Here is a 21,654-nt window from a genome sequence, read left to right on the forward strand (position 1 = left end):
TCTGTTGTTGAAGAAATGGGAAGAAACTGAGAACTTATACCATAGTAAATTCAGACCTTTTCTGAGAGACCCCCTCTCCCACTCTGAGAAGTGCTTAAAAGCAGAGGTGGTGGAAACACTGAAGAAACAAGTAGAAATTAGACTGAAAATGACTTGCTGAATAATACTGAATTGCAGTGTAAAAAATGACGAGTCTTTTGTGTATCCAACCAGAAGGTCAAGTTTGTGCATATTCGGATTCAATGATTTTGTAGCAAAATGAACATTCTAAAGTTGTTTTTATTTTTCAAAGAAAAGTTCATGGGTTTTATTTGCCTTCTAGCAAAAACAGATGTCAGAATCTCACTAGCTGCAGAGAAATAGTTGTCCTCTTACAGCAGCTTTAAGTATTACATAATTTAGGAGGAGACTTCCATAATTCAATTGTCCTGTGGTCCCAGGACTACAACAAAGTGTGTACTGAGCAGTAACTGCTGTGGCATCTACTTAGACAGGTGGTCAAATCCGCTTGTGGGTGGGCTGATCAGTTGCCTCAGTCTGCATTTGGTGTGAATATAGGGTGTATCTTGAGAGTTTAGTGCTCAGGCTTCAATTTAGCTTAAGGTAAGTATGATTTCCTTGTAAGAGTATGAATGGAAATAAAAATATGGAAATATTGTATTTCATAGATCCAAAAAGACATAAGTGTCAGGGTTTTGTACTCAGTGCATGTTTAAGTAAATTCATTCTCAAAACCAATGTAATTTACAGAAAATTGAATTTTAAGGGGAAAAAAATAGAAATGCCTGTAAATAAATCAGTAGTTTTTCTGAAAATTCCAAAGATAGGATAAAGAAGTTCTCTGGTTTTGCATTAATTATTCCATTTATTTAGTAAATTTTACCTCCAGTGGATTTGATTGATGTTGTAAAGAAATTTTAAATGTAAGTTATATTAGATGCTTGTTAAATCAAAGAAAATTAAACAGCATTTCCCATACTACCTCCTAAGTCTGCCATGTGTAATCTAGAGAAAATGGAGATTTGATATTGCACCAGAGTCTGCAGTAACAAAGTGGAGAGTGTTTATTCATCTTCCTTAGCATATGATTTAAAGCACTTACTGAAACTAGCTGCAAGTGTGCTTAAATCTCAAAATACTTCATGATGTATCTCACATTCCCATGTACATAACATTTTGTGTGCTCCTTGGATGTCAGTAATGTGATGCTCAAATCTGCTTTTGACCTGAAGAAGGTCTAGAATTCACCTCATCAATATTAAGCTTGCAGAGTCCCATTCCTTCACTTCAATCTAAGTGGGCCTAAACAGTGTCCTGACTCATGTATAATGGTGATTTCATTATGAAGTTCACTCTCTTACACAGACAACTTGTTTTAAGAATGTAGAAGAGTACCCAGAATGGGACAGAGGGATTCTTAACGTGGGGTTTCAGCCTCAGCTACCAGTGGTGAGCCCTATACATGGCCCCCCTAGCTTCTCTGCCTCTCTTACCCTTTTTTTTTGGTACGGTATTCAGGGTTGTCAGAAGAGTGAAGGTGCCCAGCACCATTTTGACCAACTATGTCTATAGGCTGACACCTTAATCCTAACCAGTACCATTAGATTCTTATCCCCACCAGCTTACTGTTGGAAGGCTTTCTAGCTGTCCTTTAAATGACTTTGCATACATTGGTCTCATGAGGCTGGTTGTCTCCTTCCTAAGCAAGGAATTAGGTAGAAACTGTTATGACTTATGTGAACAATTTTTTTAAAAGCTGTTTACTGTGATAACTTGCTGGATGAGTTTGCATTGGAAGCAAAACTGTGGTGAGGTTTGTGATGGCTCATATCTTCTGTGGGCACCCACTGGCCCCCAGCCTGGGACCAGTGTGTTACTGTAGCTCAAGGGGTCTCAAAGAAAACATGATCTCTGGTGGTTATCAAATGTCCCGACTCTGTCCTGATGATGTCAAGTTGTTGACTTTGGGAAAAACCTTTCCCAAACTCTGTGTTCTGTGGATTCCTTTGGCTGCAGGACAGGAGGCACAACTCATCTTTATATAGCACTGGGTGGAGGAGGCAGAACTGCCTCATACATATCTACAAAAGATTGTTGTGGTAACATGGGGAGATGATGAGGGACATTCCTGGGGAGCTCTGCCACCCCTAATTCCTCCATTACACCAATGCTTATGGCAACAGTGGCAGGTTTCCTGCTTAATTATTCCATAAGAAAGACAAACTGAGGAAACTTGGGTTGGATTTTGAAAAATCTTTTTGGTGGGGCTTTCTTTCTGCAAAATGAAAACACATCTGCTTCTGATCTCTGCTCACCAAATTCTCAAGTGGAGAGGAAAGAGATGATATCGATGTTTTGGTTTTGTTTTGTGCTCTAAGTTCGGCTTTATTTGGTGGGATTTTATTATAGGCAGGTCCTCTAACCAGTGTTGATACTGTGGTATGTGTGGACTGTGTGCAGAAAAGCAATACAATGAAGCACGTGCCTCCTGCATCTCATTTCCAAGATGTTTTTAGTCTGCCACATGTAAACAAACACCCAGAGAGTAAATTTAGTTTCTCAGAACCAAAAATGTTTGTTTCTGCAAGCATTTGGAAAGTATCAGCATTTTGATCTGCATTTTTATTCTTAACCTCCAAATGTACCGACAACTCATTATTGTAACCCCAGAACTGGCTATGTGAAAATGTAAGCACAAACAATAATTTCTACTAGAATTTATTATTTTTCCCTCCATTTTTTTCAGTGCAAAGTTGTATCACAAGCAGTAATTGCTGTCATATTTTGATCTGTGCTCTAAAATGTTCTTATTAGATGAATTGTAATGTTTTATTGTCCAGGTTGCCCAGATTTAGTATTTTAAAGATCTAGAGTCTGTTCACATTTAGTCTCAGTACATCAATAAAATATGCATGGATTGGATAATGAAACAATAACACTAATTTATGTCAAAGAATATAGGCTATTGTTTATGGATTCGCCAAAGTGCCAAAATACATTATCTATAGAAAGAATTCTTCTCCCTTAGTGAGAAATAAATAATGCCTCAGGAATGCTCCGTCATGGGAGCCTCCTGCCATGAAATAAATGGGAGAAGACTAGGCTGTGAAGGTTATTTTCTGCTCTGGAAAATATGTATTTGGTGACATAGCTCTTATTGCTAGTCTTTGACTTTTTAGTGTTAAGGACTATATTTTACCCTCCTATCTGGACCTGAGAAGCCCTAAATTCAGGGAAGTTACCATATCTTAGTCCAGAGCTACTGGTGGTCTATGGATAAACAGAAAATTGCTTATGAGGGCTGAGGAGTTCTGTCTTTGATATAGCGACATGTAGGGAGGAGAGGTTGAAGAGCTGGAGTGTTGGCAGCTTGGCAGCTTACATCTATTTTGTGACCATAAGTCATGGAGGCAGCAATGACTGGGGTATTCTCTATCTGCAAATGATACTCTTCATCTCTGTGCTATTCCCTTGTCTTGGACTGTTTTTTGTTGGGGCTAGTTCATCCTCAGATGAGAGGATTGTCAATATCTCTTAATGTTTTATACTTTAATCGACTTTATTATTTAAACTTCATCACACTTCGAAATAAGCTGCTTTTCACCTGACCAATTTGCTTTAGAAATTTCTTATTGATAATGATGGGATTATGCAGTGATGTATGGATTAACATCTTTCAGTCTGTCCTAATGTAAATAGAAGATCAGTGAGAAGATTGTCAGGCTTCTGTGTATGTGACCCTGGCTAAGGATTGCTAAACTATCAGTGCTCTTGAGTATAACCAGAAGAGTGAGTTGCTGTTGCTTTCTGTATCTTTGCTTGGTTGTTTTTAATGAAGAAAACTTATAAAATGAGACCTACTGGCAGGTCTGTAAGTGTTCTAAGTGTTTATAAGATGCTAAAATCTGGGCAGTCATGACTTGGAAGAGAAGTATTTTGGAACAGAGAAAATTCAGCCAAATTGTACCTAAGCTTGTGCTCTGTGATTGTGCTCTATGATCTCTAGTGTTTTGTGCTGGGTTCAAGGGAATTGTAGAGTATTTAGCCTACTAATTTCAACAGCTTTGTCTATGAAACAAAGATCTCAAAGTATCTTACTGACTCATCAAATCCCATTGTTAATCTGACTGTTGGATGACTATTGTGCCTGTAGGAGGACCAGGTTGGGCTTTTTCTTCATAATTGCCATTTTCCCCAGGTGACTTTTTTTTTTTTTCTATGTGAAAAGAAAGAAAGGGTAAACAAAGTTACACCTTTTTCCTAGGTACTAAAGATATAATGTCTAATAGAGTAAGTTCAATGTATACAAGAAGTAAGATCACAACACCACCACAGAGTACATAATTCTGTTTTTAAATAAAAAATATTATTATTGCCAACTAATTGGATTGGTATTCATTTTTTAAAATTGTTTCATTCATTCAGTTTAGATAAAGAATAGCAAAATCACTGTATGCAGGAAAGATTTTTATCTGCAAAAGAATTATAGTTCTAGTTTTTAAGTTAGACTTTAATAATATTTTTCCCATCTTTAAGTAATATTGCAATCCTTAATAGTGTCTTTCATCCAGTAATCACAGAGCATTATATATGACTTAAAAAGGTAAAGAAGAATCATTGCAGATTAGTAAACTGAGATGTAAGGAATCTAAATGACTTGCTTGGGGTAGCACAGTCATTTTGCAGTACAGAGAGTGTAACCTGGCGGCTCTGACTCACCAGGCTTCTTGTATCCAGCAAATCACTTTTAAAGGCCTTGGAAAGGATTCAGAGAAATCAAAACCCTCTTGAGGTGTGTTCTGGTTTTCTTGATTGAAAGAACTGTGATGGAACAGACTTTGAACCTTATTGTCTGTCTTCATCTTCTGAATTTACTTACGTTTTCGCATACCATTCCTTTACAAATCGAAAATGTTGCCAAGCTGTGGGTTGTTGCTTCTACAGAAACAGTCTAGGAAGCTTTGGTACTGTGCAGAGGGATTAGAAAATATGTGCACTTTTACATCTGTTTATTTTCTACTGGATGCCTAGGGAAAGACCTGACTATCTGGAGAAGCATCCAAAAGAAGCTCTGTCTTCCCGGCCTTCATTGACCAGATGGGAGATAGACAATAGTCATGGCTGGATTCTGCAAGACCAGTGAATACACTACAAACTCAGGAAGAAAATTATGATTTGAGCTCCCTTGACTGCAGCCTTTCGAAAATGCAGGAGGTTTTTGTGTTGCCCATTTCAATGTTCATCTTTTATTCACTTTTCTATTCCACCTGTCTATGGATGAGAAATACAGCTTACCTTCTGGTGCTGTTTCTTACTGAGGAAGCAAACTAAAGGCAGAAGAACTGCTGTGACTTTTATGTAGTTCTTTTTATTATATTTTCCCTACCACTCTGTTTTCTCTTCTACTGTGATGACTGCCTTTTGCTTAATACAGGATTTTCTGTTCAGTCAGCTCCAAAATCCCATCAACAGGCTGAAAGTTGGTGGCATCCTCTCCTTGTTTGTATAATTGGCCAGTAAGAACCCTCCAGGTCACAAAAATTACATCTTTGTACAGTTGAGGTGTACAGGGAACAGTGTTTTGCTAATGTGAGCTGTAAACTGATATTTGCACAATTTATTTGTATTTACTTTGTCTTATTTTATTTTCTCCATCAGGAGCTAAGGGAATTGGGTAGCAATTGGGCACTAAGCGAGATCAATCTAGCAGCTGGAAAACACTCCGTTCAGAGTGAAATGGATAGTGTGTGTTCACAATTGCTTGAATAACACGTTTTAATGCAGGACTGTGTGTCGTATTAATTTTTTAATATAAAATATGCACTATGATAGGAAAAGTCAGCATATCAGTGTTAATGGGGAATCTTTCCAAGTCCTTCCTTTCAAGTGGATAAAAGAGTACAAATTTGGGATAGCCAAAGGTGACTACAAACAAATTGGCTGGTCCATTAGCATAGCTGTCCAGCTGCATCCTAGGCTCGGAGGCTACTCCAAAACCACAAGCCCAGCCACCTCAGAAGCCTGCCAAGGAGCCAGCTGCTGCTAATAAAGCAGACTCTACAACTTGGCATCTAGGGCCTGTGATTCCCATCCAGAAGGAATTGTATGTGAAAGATATTTGAAATTTGTCTTTTAAAGTAGTGTTTTGCTTTGAAAGAAAAATGCTTTATCCTAAACTTGCAACAAGTGAAAAACTGCAAAAGAGTAGTTGGTTGCCATGGGAAGATAAATACTGTTCTTGTGTAAGGAGGTTGGATATTGGAAGGAGGAGCGTTGTTCGTTTAGTATCCAAGAGGATTCTGGTTCAGCATTTCTGGACTATTTAGTTAGAAAGACCAAGGTATCTCATTATTCATGCTTAGCTGTGTGCACTTCCATGGGACACTTAGTTTCAGAGAGCTGAACTGCAGGGTTTAAGCACAAGGGTGTGTTCCCGAGACTGGATACGAATTAAGCACATTAATTTCTCACTTTTAAATAATGTAAAAGAGGAAATTTCATTCATTTTTCAAAGATGAAAACAAATCCTATTTAGCCATCCATCCGACATTAATAAGCTGCTTGGAATGATCTACAAAGCAGTTCAGTTCACTCCCCACACGTTCCCCACTGAATAATGAAGCATGAGAATTGAAAAATTAGTTGGTTGTATTGGTTATTTGAAAAATTAATGGCAAAACCAGCTCTGAATTCCAGCTTCCTTTTGAAGTGAAACACATAGATTTTGCCTAATACTTTTTTTTCTAGATCTACAGGTCCTGTGCTTGGTTGTGCTGGCAAAACCTCTTTCCCAGATTTCTACAGCTGGTATTGGGGTGTTTTGAGCCAGTCTTGACAGTGGTGCTCCTTATGGCTCTTGTGATAGAGAAGTTAAGCGCTTTGCCCCCAGCCACAGAGAGGTCCAATGTCAGAACAAGGCACAAATTTCCTGCTGTCGTGTGCGCAGGTGGCAGGATCATCCTGGATCCTGTAGCAAGTGGTCCATATCTGGGATCATCATCAGGTTGCCATTAATTTCTTTCACTCCAGTTATTATATGGAGATTAACAAACCAGACCCTTTGCTCGTTTGGAGGCAAAATGCATACTTCTGCCATCAGTCATACACTCATCGGCTCAGGAAACAAGAATCCAAAGCTTTCTTCTAACCTGAAGCTTTTTAGTCTGGCAACCGACCAGAAGATGTCATCAACCTCAGTACAGGCAATTTTGTAATCTTTCTGCGGATGGTATTCTGGGGTATTGGATATGCATGGAAATTACTGTGGGCTGCTGTGGCTAAGATTTATTAGTGAAGAGGGTTTGGAGTATAGCAGGGTTTGCTGGGCTGAGAAGATCAGCATCCTCCAAACTGGAGTTGCTGCTGCCTCTCTGCCCATCCTTAAAGCGTCTCCCAGGATGCTCCTGTGAATCCAGGCATCCATGTGTCTGAGCAGCTCTTACTTGGAAGACAACCTGTCCTATGGCCTCATTCTCTCTATATACTGAGGACTTTTTTTTTTTTTTAATAGCTATGGCCTTAAAATCGGTGTAACTGTAATTCGTGTTCACTTCTGCATCCCTTTTCAGCTGTCTGAGAGGGATAAAATGTCTTAAGCTTAAATTAGAATTAGGGTCCCAGTGCTCTCCTCTGTGTGAGGATAAAGATCCTATTATAGAATGAAAATTGCTCTTTGTATTTCAAAGGTATATTTCCACTTTTTTTTTCTTGCTTATTAGGTTGATGTGAGAATAGGACATTTACTCATTATTCCCGGCTAAGACATATATAATAATATCGATTAATAATTAAAGTACATACAACTTTATTGGCTTATGGAAAAATCTTTCATTGCTTTACATCATTTGTGTCGATTCATTATGTATGGTAAACTTAGAGGTGTAGGGGAAAGCAGGAAGAGTGTCACCTTGACCTTTATTTATTTATTTATATTAGTTTAGGAATGCTCAAAATATGCAAGATTACCATGGGATATTTCCTGAGCTCCTGATATATTAAATCCAAATGTATTATACAGTCATATCTACCTCTTCCATGGCCTTGCAGTATACAGAGATTTAACTATGCTTCAGCCAGGATGTTTGAAGGTCTGGGTGCCTATGTATTTAATAGAGGTTACTGTTACTTGCAGTGCTATCCAGCTGGGCCACAGCTGTGGCATGGAGCTGATTTCCAGGATGTGTCTCCATCACTGGTACTCAGTTGAGGCAGTTCCCTGTGCTGGTACTCAGGACTGCTGCTTCAGCTCTCTATTTCTGGGAATGACATTGAAGCTCAGGTGGGTGGGGATTACCCAGTGATAAAATGTGTGTGCAGGGAAATATGATCCGTATGCATTAAGTGCTTTTGCTTGTCAGCAAAACTATCTATGCAGAGACTTGGGGAAGGCAGCTCATTGTCCTTTCTCTCTTACTGTAGAGAGAGTGATCATCATATTTGCTAGCATGATGGTCACACTGTTGAAGTGTTTTCTCCTTTTAATGGCTCCTACTTGAGTCACATTACAACCAGGTGAGATTGCAGAAGAATTCTAATGTCTTTGACACTTGATGCTGTGTCCCCCTCTCATTGTTTAAATGGGAGAAACAAGGAAGGAGAAGGCAGCAGGAAAGGCATCACTGCAAGTGTAGTGTTTCATTTCATCAAAACCTCTGAGCTTTACCTGTCACTGATGCTCCCCTTATGTTCTCCAACTGTTTTTTGGTTCTTCTAAATAATGGGACTTGTTTGAAAGAGTTTAGACCTACTAATTTAAAAATATCCAACTACCAAGACTGTGATTTTGTGTGTGTGTAATTATAAACACTAAAATAGGGCCGCTGAAATTAAAGGGGCAGTTGATTAGCATGATCAGAAATACTCACAGACTTAAATATTTTCTCTGTTCAAGGCCTAAATGCAGAATGAGCATATTAGGAGTCACTTAAGTGTTATTGCTACTATAATGAAAATTGCAGATGTTTTGCCTTTATTAGTCCATTAGCATAGCACGGTTAACTTAGCATTGGCCCAACATTTACCTGCTGTTGTCACCACACGTAAAGCAAGCAGAATATGCTGATCAGCTTGTGGAAATGGGATTCCCCCCTCTCAGCAGATGGTTACATTCCTAGAGCTCTGACTCCATTCCCTTGCCTGCCTGTCTAGGGCTTGGCCCTCAGCATCCCCCAGTTCCTATAAATGCACCACTAGAGCTCAGTTTTTCTGCATAGGTCACAGTGGTGACAGGATAGCCTTCTACTTCCAACCATTCATCCATTCTCCTGGCAAGCACTCTGTGCTGTGAGTAAATACTCTGGTGGTCAGGGCACTGGGGATGGTTGCAGCAACTAAAATTCCCTAATTTTGTCTCAGATCAGAGATGTTTAGGTAATTTTTATAGCATGTTTGTGCCTTTCTTCATAACGTGTATTTTACCAGGGAGCTGGGGGTGGGGAGAGTGTTGTTCCCCCTGTGAGAACGCCTCCTTTTTTAAGTGGTATTTCTCATTTGTTGAGTGTGGTTTGTGGTTGTTCAGAAGTGGGTAAGGTTTTCAGAGCAGAAGGTCTTAGCCTGATCGTCTTTTCCAAACCCTCTTTCTCTATTGCGAAAGACATCTGTAACAGCAGAGTCTTTTCGGGCTGCTTTGGATTTTTTTCTCTCTTAGCTAGCCAGCTCTCTGCCACCTGACTGTTCATGTGCTGGGTGCTCCTCATGTTTAGAAAAGACTAAGTAGGCTTCTGGCATCAGCTTCTGTACCTATGGCTAAATATTCTTATTTGGGTCTTAGAGTACTCTTAGAGCGAATTGTGTTTAACTTCTTTCTTTAATACAGGTTACTCCCTGAGTATCTGTCATTTCAGAGCTTTATTTTGTAATCTAGATAAAATAGGCTTATAATCTAGCTACTTTAATTCCCAATTAAAAAAAATATAGTAAAATAATGCACTTCATAGCCATGACTAAACCCAAAATGTAGGTCCTGTTTTGCATTTTGAAAGGCATTGCTGACTGGGAGTGGGTGCAGGCACCTTAGGAGCAGGCAGGTGGAGGTTGGTCAGGGAAGGTAGGCCAAGCATAGCATAGTTCTGGAGTTACCAAGGTAAACCACATGCGTCTGTCATGCTTTTGCCTTTTACAATAACAGCATTTTTGTTTTGATCTGTTTCCAGCAGTCCTATGCACCAGCTCCCCACCCCATGGCTCCTCCCAGCCCCAGCACAAACAGCAGCAACAACAGCAGCAACAACAGCAGCGGAGAGCAGTTGAGTAAAACCAACCTGTACATTCGAGGCCTTCCACCCGGCACCACTGACCAGGACCTTATCAAGCTGTGCCAGCCGTAAGTGCACTTAAAATACTCAGTGTTCTTTGGGTAGGAAGATGTCAAAGCTCGCCTTCCAGCTTAACACTTATGTATGGCCACAAAAAGACATCAGAAGCCTCCTACACTTGAAAGTTAAGTGTTATTCCTATAGTTTGAATGGCTAATTAATGACTGTTGAAAACCTTCAGGTAAAGAGTTTAGGGGAATAGGGAGGTGAGGGCCTTCACAGTGACTTCTGTTTATTCTAATCTGGTTGATTTCTTATGTTAACAGGAGAATCTGCATGACAGGAAAGCCTCCCTAATGACAAATTTTATAGTTATAATGATCTGTGAATCCCTGATGTACAACAAAATATGGGTGTTCCTCCCCGAATCTATCACATTTTATGGTTGCCATGTCACACGTTGCTGGGCTCAAAGATTGAGGAGTATGAAACCCACTGAAGGTGGTCTTGCAACCGTCTAATGAACAGCTAACTAACTGCAGTTCCACTGAAAAATAGTGATGTAGAAAGTAGCACCTTCTACCCTCCTGTTTATCTGAAGTCATATTTACAGATTGTCCTGATAAATATCAGTTTTACTGTGTTTTATTCCTGTTGAAACCAAAGAGACAGCGAAAAGAGCTCTGTTCCTCATGTATCATCAAAAGAACTACATCCTAAAACACTGCACCCTTCTATCCTTCTTCACTCAACTGAATGTTATCGTCAATGTAGGTAGAAATGAGAACTTGATTGGATTTCCAAGGTCTTGATTAGTATTGATGTCATGTAGGACAGGACTAAGCCAATTTGAAATTCCAACCAGAGATCACCTGACTGGAATTTAGGATAATACATTTTTTTGTGTTATAATAAGAGGAGGGAGATATTTGAAAAATAAAAATCCACCCTTGTATGATGCAGAACTGTGGTGTTTTTGGCGTAGAATCATCTGTTCCAAAAGACAACAGCATCTCTACTATTTGTCATTACAAATCAGCCTTTCAAATAGGGATCAGTAGATGAAGTTTGGTAAAGCAAGGAACAGTCTGGGGCTGATCTACTGACTTGAATCCAAATAAGTGTTATTTTGAAGCTTGTAATAGCAGTATCAATTTAATGGGTTGTTACAATTTTATATCTTTCTACCTTTCCTGATTTTGATCAAAAACCCTGAAAGACTTCTCTGAGTATGCTTTATGTGGACATGACTTGCCAGGAGTGGAGCTAGCAGCCTTACTGAAGTGATACCTGGACTTTAGTAAAATTATGGTAGCTTGAAACTCTTTTCCTGTGACTTTCTCCTGTTAAAGCTACTGCAGGTAGAACTGACTCACTGTTCACAGGAGTATAGAGTGCTGGTGATGTTTCATATTTCATGCAAGTTGAATTGTGAGTGTACCTGTCTGACATTTGTACAAACTACATTCATTGACACTTTCCACATGTGACAGTCACAGATAATACCAGTTCAAGGGCTGGATCCTCAGTATGCATAAATTGATTGTAGTCTACTGACTTTCAAAAAGCCTTTTTGCTATAATCTTCTTGCAGTCTGACTCTTCCCAAGTTCACACAAATGCTTTCAGCTGATCAGGACTGAACTAGTTATTCCTAAAGGAGCCTCACAACTTTGGTGCCTAGTGCTCAAGTCATGGTGTGAGCAGTGATACTTAATCATGAAGTTCAGGGAGCATGTCCCTACCCCTTGTCTTCTTATGGGAAGTGTGCATCAAGTTTCTGAGAGCTTCCTTTTGGCACTGTGGCAAAATTTTTAATGTGCTCCACTAAACTTAATCTGGTCTGTGATTAGGGGACTTTGTCTTGCTATCATGAGATTCCTGTGTGAACAGATGCTCTTTAAGAAAAACGCTGACATTCATTTTGCTGAATGTCAGCAAGGAGAAACCAGATAGTTCTTCTGTCCTTTTTTTCAGAATATTAAAAGAATTTGTCAAAGCGAAAGAGAAGGGCAATATAGGGAAACTTAAATATCTGAAAATGCAAGAATTTGTCCTGGCAGCATGTAGATTCTGAGTAATGTTTTGCAAGACATTTTCTTTACCTTTGCATGTGGTTACACAGTAGAAGTGGATAAAGGTCCAAAACCCTTATCTTTCCCTCTGCCTCCTCCCAAAAAAACCCAAACCAAAACAAAGAAAAACCCCAAACCCTCCCTCTCCCCCCACTCTACCACTAAAACCAAAACTAGCAATCTACTGCTATATGAACAAGACATAGATTTATCTGTTCAGAAAGATTGTCTTCTGTGAGTTCTCTCCTACCTTATGTGGCTGGGGACTCACCATGTCTTAAAGATTTCATGTGAACAGGTATTCACAAACAAGCAGAAGGTGCTGTCTCTTAAGCTTCCTGCATAGAAGTATTAGCATAATTTGCTACAAGATGTGAAATGAAAACCTTACTTCTAATCCATAACTCATATTATTTTGCAGTACAAGCTTTTTGTGGAGCTGCATTCACCAAAGCTAGCTGATGTCTAGCACATTGGTTCCCCTAGGCTAGCTGCCAGTGCCTAAAATGAGCCCTTCTGAACCCATTTCCTCTGCTCTAGCATGGGACAAGGCTGCCAGTAGTACAACTGTCACTTGTAATATCTGATATTTGGCAGGTCTGAGGAATAATCTTCTAAAGCCACAATATTTCTCTTTCGGAAGTACAGGAAATGCTGGAAATTCTTATGGTTACACACATTTATCATAGCCCATCCCATTTCCAGGTTTATTCTTGTAAGGAGGCCACCCTCTAAGTCACGTGTAAAGTTTTTAATTTAATTGCATTTTACCAGGTGGGTTGTGGAAGAGAAACCCTTTAATCAGAATTGTTTGATAAAGTATGGGGCTCTTTTGGTGAATCCTGCCTGCTTTTGTGTCTTTCTGTTGTGTGTTTTTGTGTGGTGTGTGTTGCACGCTAAATAGAAAACAGACTGGAGTACCATTGATGCTTGAAGTGCAGAGTCCATTACATGTGATGTGAGACATTTCTGACAAATGTTCTGACACTATCAAACCTTTTATCAATTTCAGAGTAACCTTGTCACAGTAATCTGTCAAACTGTTCATATGACTAAAGGAAAACAAGTCATCATAGGCTGTACAGTAGCTGAGTAAATGAAAAAAAAATTGCTAGTGGAAGATTTTTTTTTTTATGTGGTTCTGATCCTCAGTACTTGGTTTAACGTGTGTCCAGCAAAGTTTCATCAAACTCCCTTTTGCAGCAGAAAGCTCCTAGACTGCACTGTAACTTTTGGGACTCTATGCAACAACTCAGTCAAAAGTTACATCTAAAAAGAATGAGTAAGGGTATTTAGCAAGCAAGAATCTGTTACTCTTTTATGTATGTGTTGTCTTTTGGATTTTCATAAACACTGAGTAAAGAAACTTCCAAAACCGGACCTTGGCCTCTCTTAACCCTTTCTGAAGTTTTTTTAAAAAGAGGCTTTACACTCATCTGAGATCATATTGATCATCAGAACATATTAGTCTAAAATGTAAATATCTAAATATTTCATGTAAATAATATTAAATATCACATAATTAGCTTTTTTTTTCTATGAAGTACAGAGTCTCTGCTGGTGCAGTGATATGCACCATTATAAGTATATCTTCCCAGTCAAAATATGCTTTTAATCAAAAGTGAAGCTAGTCAACCTTTAGATGTAACATTATAGACAGAAAAAAATGCATATTATGTCACTGTACTAGCAAAATATAAATTATTATCTTTGAAATATTCATAATCTGTTGCTCTAATTTTCATGCATTGTGTTATATTTCATCCAGAAGCATTCCAAGATTCTCTTCAAAACATACACAGATGGCTTAGTCCATTGTTAGTATACTGGACACATCCCATTCTTCCTAACTACATCTCGGTGGAGATAGTTTGAAAGAATTCTCATGCACAGACTAGATATTTGAGCTTTATTACTTTGAAACATATTTAATTAAAAAAACTCACAGTCTGTCTCTCAAGATTTTGGTCTTTCTGTCTGTTCTTACGTTTTTGCACTGATGAAGATTTAGGCTCCAAATATTTTAAAAGGTAAAATAAATTTTGGAGAAGGGAAGGGAAATTTGGGAGAAGAGATATAAAATATCTCTTCCCTTCCCCCAGTAATTTTTTCAGGAGAAAATTCAGCTTAAAACCCCCAACATTTGACTAAAAACCAAGTCTTCTGCAATGCACAATTAAGACACTGACATGTATTCAAAAGATAATCCCTGTCCATCTTGATTCAGTCATTGTGACTTCATTGTGTTCCAGGGTAAAAGTCAAGGCCTTAATTAAAACAGCAACAGTAAAAATATCTAAACCTAAGGAGCAGCAAGTCTCTTTGTTGCTCAGACTGACTCTTGAGGAAGACGAGATAGAATCTCACAGATAAATGGTTTTCCAGGTATGGGAAATCCCTGTTGAATAATGATTGCCATGAACGCTGCTTTCTTTAAATAACCTATAGATCCATATTTTTGTGCTGATTACTCAAGGTTTTGGATTTGTTTTGGGTTAGTGGGGGTGGTCGTTTTATTGGTTTGGTTTTGGATTTTTTTATGTGTGGTTTTTTTCTTGTTGTTGTTGTTGTTTGTTTGTTGTTTGTTTGTTTTGTTTTTGGGGGTTTTTGGGGGTTTTTTTGAAGGTATCCCAGTTGACTCCTTGACAAGTTATCAAGTGTGAGATTTTAGCCTCTCGTTTGATTCTGAATGTCCTTGGTTTTGTCTCGTCAAACATCTGAATAAATATTCAGGCTGCCACTGTTTAGATTCTATTAAAAGGCTAGTCCCAAGGATAATGTAACCAAGGTTATTAATTGAAAAGTCATACATTAATTTACTTAAATCCTAGACTATTTTTGAAATGAACTGTGTGCATTTCCTTTGCCCCCACAGAAAAAGGCTGAGTTCATGGAAGTTTCAGAGGGGTTCAAGGTGACTTTCAGGACAGGTTTTCTTGTCAAAAGCTGCAACAACACAACACTTCTATTAGACCAAGCCTTATTGCAAGTTCATTATGGTCTTTCCTGCTACGTATTAAGGCAGCAAGAGCTGTATATTCCTGAATATTTTTATTTTCCTTCTATTTCGTGAAAATAACAAGTCTGTGTTATATGAAAACTGAAGAAATGAAGGTTTGGGAGAAGTAAGATCCCTTCCATTCCTTTTTTTTTTTTTACTTTAAATTATTAATCAACAGTAATTACTATGAACTATAAATAAAATAAGGGTAAACCAAAATACAATCTCCATAGTGAGCTCAAAATCAAAAAAAACCAAAAGAATCCCTGTAGTAAATACATTGTTCCACAGTGAAGTCAGACAAAATTTATAGCCAGTATAAACTCATGTTCTCATCCTGACCCCAGTGAAAACAAACTCCAAACTATCTGAGACTTACGTAGCAGTAGTGTTAGGCCCTCTGCTCCTGTATTTTTAAGAAATAATCTTTCGATATGTAAAAGAATTTACTGTGTTCTGTAGTCTTGTGTATGTTAAAGCAAGGTGCACTCTGGCTTCAATATTAATTCAAACAGAACCCAAACCTATGTCTCTTCTCTCATTTATATCAGTTGACACCATCGCTGTGTGATATAGCAGGGACTGAGAGGGCGTGAAGGAGAGAGCGCTCGTTCGGTGGGATTAACTCATATAGGAACCATGTGGAATCATACTGAATAGTTCCTGCTTAAAATCTTGATGGCTATTTTGCTTGGGTCTATCCTAGTAATATGAGAACTGTGAATGGCTCTGAAATATGCTGAAGAGGTCAGTCTTCATGGGAACCAAAGAAATGCCCAGACTTGAGGGGAAAAAAAAACAAAACACCAACTTCCCCTACCTCCCCCCTGGATTTTCTTTGTTATTCCAACTAAAACCAGAAGTCCAAAGAAGGGTGTACTGTGAGACCAAGCACAGCAAAGGTATCCTGATGGACTAAACACTCTGATACAAAGCAAGGAGAGGACTATATCAGTATATTCCTCTTACTTGTGAATGTGTGTGTGTCCAGACCAAATCAAAACACGCTGATGAGTTGGCTTGGAGAAATCTATATCCTTATGAAGTTCTTTGTATCAGGGACTTTTAGGAAAGGTTTATTAAGAGGAGCAGGAAAGGGAAAAGAAGGTTAATACTTCTAAGTCTAAATACCTTTGATCAGAAGCCAAATCGTGAACATTAAGGATGCACAAGGTAGGCATAAAAGCAGGAACCTGAAGTCATGGACATGATTTGTTAATTCTTTCATTGGAGACATGTTCATAGTGAGGATGCTTAATAATGCTATTAGAAACCTTGTGGAGTTGCTCTCTAGGTCTGCAATGATACAAAGCAGGGAACTTGTATTTCCTTTGAACAACATCTTGGTTTCTGAAATAAGTTGATTTGCAGTTTTGCACTCAGTTATATAAATATTACATATTTGCAGTGTGTAAATATGGACATGGATGTACACAAGTTTTTTCTCCTTTACCTGATATTATTGAAAAATTATTTGTATATTAATTCCCATTGAAATAATCTCCAAATGTCTTCCATTGTTAAAAACAAACATTGGAGCTGCCCCAGTAGGCAGTGAACCAATCCTCTTCTTACCTTGCCTCTTTCATCAGGGAAAACAAAACTCTAGGTCAGCAAATGCCCGCAGCACTACAGAGAGCTCTATCTGGGATGTTAACGTTCCCCACTGTCAGGAAGAAAGGCAGAAAAATAATCTGTGTAAAGTAATAAATGAGCACCTGCACTCTTCTCTGTTTTGAATGTGCCTGTCTTTTCACTGGAGTGTGACAGTGTGTCAGTGAGAGTTTCTCATCTCCTTTCAAGTTGGATGAACCTGATTTAATGGAAGATAGGGAAAGAGGCAGCATTCTCAGACACTTGTGCTAAAAACATTTCTTCTGATGAATTTTAATTAAAGTCTTTGTGGGGAAAAAAAAAGGGAAAAAACCCAAAACAAATAAAAGAACTCAGAAATATTAAGTCTTCTGTGTAACAGTGTGAAGGGCATGATCGTAACAGCAAGGTCATAACAGGAGGGGTGTTGAGGTGGAAAGAGGGCAACACACTTAATGAGCTACTTTTGACCTGTTCTGAGATGTGCATGTTTGCCGTCTTTCCTTGTATTCTTTCTTTCTCTGCTTCTCCAACATGTTTTTTGTGCAGCCATTCAACCCTGGCATCACCATCCATCCATGAGGCTATTGGTGTAACCATTTAAGAGTGAAAATGCTCATGGCCGAAAACTGTCCAGAGGACAGACAGGCTATGCACCATATATGTCTGTGAGACAAATGCCTGTTTTTATAATGTGGTTGTTGCTCTGTGAAAGGACTCTCATATGACGGTGGATCTCTCACCAGTCTGAATTTTCCAGCCCCTCAAGGCATCCTGTAAAATTCTGATGCTTGGTTTCTGCTTTACAGCGAAGAAGGCTGGTTGAACTCTCTTGGTTTGACAGAGGTTGCTTCACTGCTGTCCTTTGAGTCATTGTGGTGGGGTTTTTTTAGTGGAAATGAAAGTTCTGGTTATCTTTGTTTCCTCTGTTTTGAAGCTCATCCATGTGTTTTAGATTTGTCTGCATTTTTGGTATTTGTTCTCCTAAATTCCATGGTGTCAGGTTCAGTGTGTCTTTCTGATCTCATGTCCTTTGGGAATTGATGGTAGCAGTCAGGGAGCAGAACCAATAAACTGTGTGGTTTATACTCCTTAGGAGTCACCAGTTTTTGGGAGAAGACAGAGACACACTGTTCATGTTCTGACATTTGTGTAGCAGAAATGTTTCTCTAACATTTTTCTTAAAGGTATGACGCAGATAGTGTTCTGCTCTGAGAAATACATTGTCCTAGAGCTCTGCTGAAAGGAAACAATATCAGCTATACTTAATCACCCCCCCCCCCCCCCCCCCATAAGAATAATCTGGGCAGTGCTTCCAGCTAATGGCTAAAACCTTAGTGCATTCCTGCTATTTCTTTGCAAGGGGAAGTGGCAGGCCAACTTTGGTGGCAAAGCTATTGAATATTATCAGCACGAAAACAAAAATGTCATTGTGTTCAGCTGCTAGACTTTCTCATACCATTCCAAACAAGCATCGACAAGAGCTCTGGGCTATGCAGCATGCCATGTCCTTCATTCCAAGTATTTGGTAACTTCCCAGAATTATTTGTGTGACAAATACTGCTATTAGATTTCTGTTAAAAACTGAAAAGACTTTAATTTTTTAAAAATATGTTCACTAGAGAAGGAATTTCTTAGAATCTTTGCAGCTGCGTCAGAGGTTTTTATATTTGTCTCGTTACAAACACAGACAGGAAAGATAGAATGTTTCCAGCCTAATTTTTAAAAGATGTTGATCTGACAGAGATCTCAAAAGGTCTTCTTTTTCTTTAGGCATGTATTTTCTGTGTCCCCATGAGCTCTAGGGAAAGTGGAATCCTCCAGATTCTGGTTCTCTTGCAAAGGACCTAGCCACAACTCTGGGGGTAACCCTAAATAAAACAATGAAAGTAATAGCAATGTGCAAATGTAGGACTTATTCTGAAATAAGTCCTCTCTGCCAACAGATACCCAACTTCATGTACGCTTCATGGAAGCACAGCAGTCTGTTCAAATAGCAGTTATTGCAGGATCACGGCATGTTATTGCTTCAGTGTAATACAGGTAATAAGTGCAGCATTTATGGCTATTACTGCCTGGTGATCACATAAAAAAAAAGAAAACAGACATACTTTCCTTACTTCAGCTTCCCAGTTCAGCATTTCCATATGCTCCTGGGGTTATAATCCAATTATGAAGCTTCAATTATTTTCTGTAATTCACTGATTCACGAAGAACATTAGCTTCTTTACAGTAGGAACCTAATAATTAAAAGGAATAAAATAATTCACTGATTCATAGAATTTAAGATCCAGAAGAGACCAAGGGATCGTCCACATTATTTTCTGGTTGATTCAGATCCTTAAATTTCCCTTATTTTTCTCCTGGACTGAATATAGCAATTTATTTTAATGTAAAAATATGTTCCAGAAAACCACCCGTTCTGGAACTGAAGATATGAAAGCAATAACAAACCAACCACTGTTGCTAACAATTTGTTCCTGTTAACCACATTCCCTGTTCAGAATTCCTGACCCACTTTCAAGTTACCTTTCTGGTCTTGATTTTTACCTGTTCATTTTTAGTGTAATCAGATTAAGGACCTTTCAGATGCTCCTTCCAGATGTACTTATGTGCTAAAATCAGTGATTTTTCAGGTTTTTTTTTCTTTAAGAATACAAATAGTTGGAGCTGTTTAAGTCTCTGATTATAAGATGGTTTTCTCCAACCTTTGGATAATTTTATCAAGAACTACAGGGATCATTTGAATGTTTTTAAAACTAATTATTTGAGGTTAGAAATCATTTCCTTTTCATATTTATGAACATTTGGTTTTATGTTTAGTTTAGGTAGCCATATCTGTGTCTTAAAGTGGATGAAATATATTACTGGAACATCTGTGTTTTTAAACAGGAGATGTGATACTCAAAAGCTGCTGTAGTGTCTTAGCAGGAGTGTAAGGTGGTGCAATATGCACTCTGTGGAGATCACAGAACGCTTGTACTGGCGTTATGTCAGAGGCAGAAACTCGTCTCTCGACCTCTGAGTTTTGATTACTTTTAATTGTAAATCATGTGTCTGTCCATCCTCAGCTTTGAGTAACAAAAACCCATAGAATTGGAAAACTGCAACACACTTGAAGCTATACTTTTAAAAGTAAGGAATTTGGATCTCAGACATACCTAACTTAATTTGGTAGAACTTAATTTCTCTACTCACCTTTAATGTATCTTATCTCCTCTGCTTTACTTAAATCAACACCAAATTTAGGATTGTGAATTAAATGGAGTATGGCTGTGAAGTTTTTTAATGACTCTACAATAATTTAGCACAAATATTTAAAAATAAAGTTTATTGAGTACCTTATGAACTGCATAACAAATGAATTGCTATCACATGTACAAACATACAACCTGTTTAAGGATTCATATAGGACAATCTCTTGACTCAGATAAAATGAACTCAAGGCAATTGCTTCTAAATGGAAAGGAAAACTGGTGCCTAGGGTGGAACAAAATAGAATATGACCGTGTATTTGGTATTTAAATGAAAGCAGGGCACTATACTCATGCCATGATTTTGCTCACTGCCTAACATAAGAATTGGACTAAAGATGTAACTGATTGCAGATCTTACAGATGTGGGAGACAGGCTGTAATGATACAGCTATTAAATGATAGCAGCACTTTGAGGACTTTTAATTGATTTGTCTCTGTTTTCAGTGACTGGTAAGAAAAACCCGCCTCTATTATAACATGGATTTGCAATTGTTAGTTCTTGTTAGATTCCTGTTTGTTGGTTCTTACTGACCTTAGATACAGAGAAACAAGACTTTCTCTCAGTCACAAGACCACATTTCTTGTTCCTGCTGCGTCCCTGCCATGCTGTTCCCATGGTACATTGAGAACACAAGGCTGCTGTTAGTTCAGTGTTAGCGGCTGAATCTCCCGCTGCTTCTGGGCAAGTATAGCTCCATCAGTCAGCATATGAGGCATTTTGTGGTGAGGAAAAGGTGGGTTAGAGTGGCAGGAAGTGTAACTGGAGTTCATTGCAATTGCTTGGATGATATTGTCTGTCAATACAGTTTAGTATGTACTGAGACTACTATGTGGAAAAGACTTAAATTCCTCATTCTCCCCCATTCTTTTTTTCCTTTGCCCCTCATCCCCTCCTTTCTTCCTCATGCAGTTATCCTCTAAAGAGGGATGTTTCTGCACAGAAGTCAGGCTCATAATTTGCTTAGTAGGTACTGGTTAGCAGTGCAAGAGTATTGATGAGAAAACTCATGTTAAATCTCCCTTCGGAGGCTGCCCTAGAGTTTTTACAACTCACATACACATGGCATTTTAATCTCTCCACAAAGACTTCTGAAAGGGATATTTAAAGTGCTGTGCCACTAGTTAGTAGCTGTCACCACTGTGTCAGGCATGCTCTCAGTGGAGAGTTTACCTCAGTTGGACCTGGAGCTGAAATGTCACCAAGTACATACATCTCTATCTTTTCAGACTGCCAAGTCACGGCAGCATTGTGTAGGACTCAGGATGTTGAGCCTGTGAGAGAGATCCCTACACTCTCAGCAGATTTCCAGGCCTGGACACCTTTTTTCAGCTGGGGAACATGCTGCGGAAAGCCGTCTGGTGGGGACGTCGAGGCGAGTTGGACATGCTGATGGCTCACAGGATTCAGGCTGTGTGCCAGAAGTGAAGTGCTCGTCCCTTCCTAATGAGGTAGCCCTCCAGTCCTGCTATCAGGAG

The 21,654-nt window shown here is 38.8% G+C and overlaps 1 protein-coding gene across 7 annotated transcripts in view; it reads left to right on the top strand.

Moving 5' to 3' along the window:
- Positions 1-21,654, top strand: part of RBMS3 (RNA binding motif single stranded interacting protein 3) — a 596,100-nt gene that overhangs the window by 238,664 nt on the left and 335,782 nt on the right. For 4 of the 7 annotated variants that reach the window (XM_027639205.1, XM_027639210.1, XM_027639207.1 and 1 more), the window contains one exon: positions 10,152-10,321. In XM_027639205.1, coding sequence (XP_027495006.1) covers positions 10,152-10,321 — 170 coding nt within the window. The remainder of the gene's footprint in view (positions 1-10,151; positions 10,322-21,654) is intronic. The other 3 variants (XM_027639206.1, XM_027639209.1, XM_027639211.1) reach the window with 1 other exon arrangement.

This window comes from Corapipo altera, unplaced genomic scaffold (genome assembly GCF_003945725.1).
Source record: "Corapipo altera isolate COAL_440 unplaced genomic scaffold, ASM394572v1 44, whole genome shotgun sequence".
Taxonomy (NCBI): domain Eukaryota; kingdom Metazoa; phylum Chordata; class Aves; order Passeriformes; family Pipridae; genus Corapipo; species Corapipo altera.